We start from the raw sequence: 6696 nt of genomic DNA, 5'->3' as shown, positions 1-6696 counted from the left end.
AGGGAGGGGTCACTGTGGGGTGAAAACCGGCCCAGACCAAGAGTAAAACTACATTATTTCCACCTCAGTGCTGAGACAGCAGACTGAAGTTGAGTTGAACTTTTTCTGAGGTGAGCTGCTCTGTCGTCAATATAAAGCTGCAGGGATGATGTGGTTTTGCAGTCTGACAATAAAGTTAGCAGCTCCCTGGTTCCCTCCACAAGAGACCATTGGGATTCTTTCAGTGGATTTTGATTTATTGCTCAAATTAAGCTCTGTTTCAAACAAACTTTTATGATGCTTACAGCTTATAAAGGAACTATGACTTCACGTCACCACCGCTAAGCTAAAGGCGACTAATGTTGGGCTATAAAGGAACTACAGCACGGTCACATGACTTCCACGTCACCACCGCTAAGCTAAAGGTGGCTAATGTTGGGCTATAAAGGAACTACAGCACGGTCACATGACTTCACGTCACCACCGCTAAGCTAAAGGTGGCTAATGTTGGGCTATAAAGGAACTACAGCACGGTCACATGACTTCACGTCACCACCGCTAAGCTAAAGGTGGCTAATGTTGGGCTATAAAGGAACTACAGCGCGGTCACATGACTTCACGTCACCACCGCTAAGCTAAAGGTGGCTAATGTTGGGCTATAAAGGAACTACAGCACGGTCACATGACTTCACGTCACCACCGGCTGCTAATGTTGGACGTGATGACGTTAAGTCGTCTCATTTAGACACTTGTTAGCAACCTACATGCCCCAATGGGATATTTACTGATGTATTTTATATACAAATTCCTTCAGCTTCTGTTAACCACAGATCTTATTTCAGGCTTCTAACGAAAAAACACTTCCAAAAAACATTGACTTTAAGACGAGTGAATAGGAAGTGCTAAAATACTGAGTAATTTCAGGTTGTTCAGCTCCCTATGTTCTCTATCATATTTCCACATTACTTCCCCCTCCTGAGTAGCTCTCGCTCTACTTGGGCAGCTCCAATCTGTTCTCATAACCACTTCCTTCTGGGCCAAGAAGAGACCATTTCCCCTGTTAGTGCATCATCTTTGAGGTCGTAAGCTCCCCTGCTGCAAATGCATGGCTTTGTTCAAAGATGAAGGGCAACAGGAGAAGGAAACGAGGAATACTGGGGCAAATTGATTGGAAAGCGTGACCTGGCAGACAGCATTGGCAGAAGGGAAAAGGGTGAGTGCTCAGAGGGAGTGAGGGTAAGAGATAGAGGGGAGGAAGGTTGAAGGTGAGGAAGCAGTTCCAGCTTTTTGTCGGAATTGGGCTCACCGTCTTTGGCAACCTGGATCTTGGAGCCTTTGTGTTTCCAGATGATGCTGGGAGGAGGAGAGCTGATCACGTTGCAGACGATGGCCGCGTCATCGCCTTCGTTAAACTCCTGAGGGCTGGGGGCGCTCTCAAAGGTGATCTTTTCTGTAGAGAGGAAAGCATACATCACACACCGTTATAAATACTTAACCTTTCACACGGACACTGGGAACTTTCATTTGCCATTTTGTAGATTGCTTAAAGTATGGTTGACTGTTAAGTGTTAAAGTAATTACAGAAGGCGTTGGAAGGTAGGCAGGTTAAAGACAATTCCTCTAAAAGTAAGGCAACTGACTCGAATGTGCATTAAAACAAAACAAGTAATCCGAAATAGAGCTGCACAATGAATGGACCTTTTATCAAAAGCTGAACATGCACTATGCAATATCCGAACCGCAGGAATAACAACATTTGGAAGATGCAAAATATGGGAAAATATATTAATAAAGTATTTTGGAGCTGAAAGGAAGTCCTGGACTACAAACTGAATTCTACAGGCTTAATAAAAAAAACATTGTTTGGTATAAATCCTCCCAAAAAATATCTAACTTTGATTTTTTTTAAATCTTTTTTGGATAATATTTACAAAATGATGTAGTAGTTCACATTTTACAGCCCTAAATGGATGCTGTATTTCTTTAAGTATTAACCTCACTGACCAAAGCTGTAACATCCTTCCTCTTAATTGTTTAATGCTTTAATGCTCATACAACTTCAGACTCATACATTTTTTAAATTTTTTTATTTATTCTACTAAAATCATACAAAAACAAAAATGTATAATTCATACACAAAAATGAACAAATTAGTAGAAGCGGGAGGGCTGAAGCATAGTTTATGGTGAGTAGCCCTCCCGTGGATCATCATTAGCATCAATATAGTGATGGCATTTATTTCGTCAAAAACGTATAGAAATGAAGGAGTACAAAGAAATAAAGAAAACTAATGACAACTGGAAAAAATTAAACAAAAGTTAGGGCAAGAAAAAAGTAAAGGGCAAGAAAAAAGCGAATGCATATATAAGCAATACTGGGAATATCCAATACCTGTTAGCTGGAGTAATCTGCAAATATAATTGTTTTTACTTTAGTTTTGAATTGTTGATGACTAGTAATACTTGAAAGGTCTGGGTGAAGTCCATTCCACGTTCTAACTCTGATTATGTGCTTTGTGTGATTTGATGGTTGTTCTACAGGGCTTGCTACACAACCAGTTAGGATGCCTCGTTGGGTATTTCCTGACTGTGGTTTGGAACTGCTTTTGAATGTTAGTAGGCATTTTGTTATGGAAAATGTTGTGCATAATCAGTACTGTTTTAAGCTTAACTATATCAACACATTTTAATAGATTGAGTTTTTTAAATATGGGAGTTGTGTGTTCATATTTACCAACACCACAGACGATTCGTAATACTTTTTTTTGAGATCTTATTTTTTTTTTTAGATTTGTTGAGTATATGTTTCCCCATATTTCGGAGCATTAATAAAGTAACATCACATACTATCACTCATAAAGGAATTCATAGTTTATAAGAAGTTGTCTTGCCTGAAAATATAACCCCATAAAAGCAAACCCTTGAGTCTTATCTTAACAACGGGTTTGAAAAGTAGGTTTAAGTAATAGATTAAGCTTCTCCAAACATACCGGAGAAGTCACACAATGAATTATATCTAAATTACACTAAATGTTTTTTGCTGCCTGGATAAAAACCCAAAGGAAGTAGCTAACAAAACCAATTAGTGGAAACAAAAAAGGTAATTTCTAGATACGGAGTGTGGTCTGTAGTAATTGCCGTGAGGGCGTCTGTTGTTTCCTGTGTTTTCCTCCAATGTTAATTACAAAAATGCTCCGAAAACTGTTTTTTCTCATAATGCTAATTCTGTATTGTTGCACATGAGTTTAAAAAAGCTGAGACTTACGGAAGATCTTCACTTGCACCGTGGCCTGCGCCTCCTTGTCTCCGTTCTTGGCGACACACTTGTAGATGCCGGCGCTGTCCACGTTGGCGTGGTAGATGGTGAGCGTGGACATGGTTTCATCTCCGCGGCTCACGATAATGTCCGGCCTGTTGGGAAGGATCTTCTCTCCACTGGGGGAGTACCAGTCGATGTCTTTAGCATCTCCCGTCACTGAAACACACAGAATTAAATGATAGTGAGGCAAGGAAGAAAGGAAACAACGTCCAGAGCTGCAATATATATGATAACATTTAAGTTCATTGAAGCTTTGCACAATCCTGCGAGCCTTATAGAAAAAACAGCCTAACTTTGAACGCCTTTTGAGTCACTTCTAGACGAGCTAGCGGGACACTTTTATTATTTCTATGTCTTTAGCATCTCCCATCACTGAAACACACATAATTCAGTTTTAGAGAGGCAAGGAAGAAGGGAAAATAAGTCAAATATGATAATTAGAGATGTCCCGATCCGATCACGTGATCGGGGATCGGAGCCGATCACGTGATTTTCAAAAGAACGGAATCGGGAGAAAAAAATCGGGGATCGGGATTTTTTTTAAAAAAAAATTTTTTATAAATACTTTTTTATTTTTTATTAATTGTTACAAAACAAAAATGCCCATGTTCAAGTCTTAAAGTCATCCTGAGGCCTTAGTTTTGGTTTCAAATGACACAACATCATGTATGTGTTGCTTCTTTGGGGCTTGTTTTCATAGACCTGGTTGCTTATTTCTCTCAAATCTGGCAACAGAGTGGGCAGGGCGCAGTGTCTAATTGTAGCAGTAAGCTAACGAGAGACTACGTTCAGCTGGTGACTCGGGACAGCAAAAATGTCAGGAATTTGGAAGTATTATAAAATTGAAAGCGAAGGCAGTGTAACAGCCAATGTTTGCAAGGCGGAGGTTCCGCGTGGTGGAAAGAACAGAGCTACGTTCAACACGACCAATCTAATACGCCACCTGAGAAACAAACACCAACAACAACACGNCTCTTAATGCATTGCATAAAGATCGGATCGGGAAAAATCCGTATCGGCAAATTGTCAAAATCAAATGATCGGAATCGGATCGGGAGCAAAAAAAGGTAATCGGTACATCCCTACTGATAATCGTAAATCGATTGAGAAAATGCAGAAAAAACAGTCACATTTTGAACGTTTCTTGAGTCACTTCTAGACGAGCTAGCGGGACACTTTTATTATTTCTATGTCATTGGGGGAGTACCAGTCGATGTCTTTAGCATCTCCCTTCACTGAAACACACAGGATTGAATAAGAATGAGGCATGAAGAAAGGAAAGGACGCCCAATATGATAATAGGTAAAGTCGATTGAGAAAATAAAGAAAAAACAGTCACATTTTGAACGTTTCTTGAGTCACTTCTAGACGTATTTTCCTGCCTCCTCCTTACCCAACTTAAGCTACACATTTGATTGGTGTTCAACCATTTGAGACAGCCAGAACAACAGCCTTTGCAAAAAATCTTCATTGTAATTTAGGAGGGAGAATAAAAAACCTAAAAACGAATAGATTTCCATCTCCAATATCAAGCTTAGTGTTGCATTACTGGTTATACAATATATCCAATCTGATCTGATTGACTTCTGTGTTTCAAAGCAATTTCTTCTTGACATAAAACATCCTCTTCTTTGGAGAATCTTTCGTGCACTTCTAGACATGCTAATTTGACATGGTTGGTATCAATTTGTTGTTGGACTTTCTATTTTCAGATGATATCAGAGTCTTCACTACAGCTTAAGAAAAGTCCATCGAGGCTATGAATAATACAGAGTCTGACAGAAAGATTGTCAAACTTTGAAGGTCTTTTGAGGAACTTTTTGACAGGAATGGATTCATGGATTTTGTAATTTGCATTTTATTTCTGGCAACCTTACCCAACAGTAATCAGCCTCAACTTCGGAGAGTCTCTAATTGCACTTCTAGAAAAGCCAATAAGAAATGTGTTGGTATCTATTTGTTGTGTTATTTTCTAGGTTTATATGATATGGGGTTCTCTGGATGCTCGCGGGACCATTTTGACAGCAATTCATTATTTTTGATTTATCCTTTTGCCTCATTTCTGGACCTCTCAATTTAGCCTCATTTGAATGCACTTCTTGACAAGTTATTGAGACATGGTTGGTATCAATTTGTTGTTAGACTTTTTAGTTTTCTTAATATATTAAGACCTTTACCGTAGTGAGAAGAGAAACATATGTCCAGGCTGTGTGCAATCCCGTAAAAAAACAGCCAACATATGTTTGAAATTGAAAAACATAGCATTTTGTTTGATGTTTTAATTCGTTTTGCTTTCTCCTGATTTGCTTGATAATTGGATTGGATTTAAACCTCCTCTCAAATATATGCAGTATACATTTAATTGATATTCATGTAGTTCAGAATGTTTTATCTCGGCTGCATTTGAACTTTAGAAATGAAATGTTATGCTGTAGGCCTACGCAGTTAAATCCCAGATGTATTACACCATTGATAGCAAACTACTTTAACACGTTTAAGCAATAATCTGAGCTTGCATGCTTTTCAGCGAGTACAAACTGACTCGAAATGAAAGACGAAACAAAAATAGCCATCATTACTTCTACAAGTCAGAGAAAAGCTGATATCTACGCCCCTTACATCGAGAACGTTTGAGTTGCAATGGCTGTGAAGCATTACATCAAATCCCAAATCCCTGCAGTACACATATTTTCCGGATCAGACTAAATTTGCTTACTTCAACATAAAAAGGTTAGTATGTGAATTATTTCTATTAGAGGATTATTCATCGTTGGCATCTTTCGCTGGAAGAAAAACCCCATAATTTCCACTCATTTCTTTTAAAGTCGAGTTCCATCTGAGACATTTCTCTGACGCATAATACCATCTCATCTCGTCAGGAACACAAAGAGCCTTAAATGCTTTTAGACATCGTCTCAAACGGGATGATTGGCGTTCGAGCTGAAGCCATGTTCTTTCATCCAACCAAATAATAGAAATCACTCAGAGAGATAAATCAGCTTCACATTGTACCTGCACGGAGACAATGAGCTTTCATCGTGAACGTTCTCTGGGTAGCAACAGGTCTGGAGTTACTTTTTTTTTAAATATACAGAGACTTTAAAGCAGGGGTGTCAAACTCAATTTCATCTCGGGCCACATTCGCATTATGGTTGCACTCAAAGGGCCGGTTGTAACTTTAAGACTATATAAAAATACATATATAAATATTGAATATATATAAAATAATGTATTATATTACATCATTGCCTCTGCATTGGATTATTATCGGATAGGGTAATAACTTCATAATTAACTAAGTCTGAAAGCAGAAGTCTAGGGCAAATAATTGCAAGTATTTTCAGTGACAATGCCACAAAATGATTTAAAAAGAAAAGCAAATTCTGGAGAAAAAATCAA

At 38.5% G+C, this 6696-nt stretch overlaps 1 protein-coding gene across 1 annotated transcript in view; it reads right to left on the bottom strand.

Annotated features, from left to right (window-relative positions):
- The window catches only part of LOC104953874 (neural cell adhesion molecule 1-like), a gene marked incomplete at its 5' end in the record, with an annotated part of 11400 nt that overhangs the window by 3151 nt on the left and 1553 nt on the right, over positions 1-6696 (bottom strand). Inside the window, 2 exon segments of the mRNA XM_010780905.1 lie at positions 1286-1429; positions 3244-3453. Coding sequence (XP_010779207.1) covers positions 1286-1429; positions 3244-3453 — 354 coding nt within the window.

This window comes from Notothenia coriiceps, unplaced genomic scaffold, assembly GCF_000735185.1.
Source record: "Notothenia coriiceps isolate Sejong01 unplaced genomic scaffold, NC01 NC01_scaffold00022239, whole genome shotgun sequence".
In the NCBI taxonomy this organism is placed as follows: Eukaryota; Metazoa; Chordata; class Actinopteri; order Perciformes; family Nototheniidae; genus Notothenia; species Notothenia coriiceps.
Note: the sequence above shows the minus strand (reverse complement) of the source record. Positions and strands in the feature narration are given on the sequence as shown.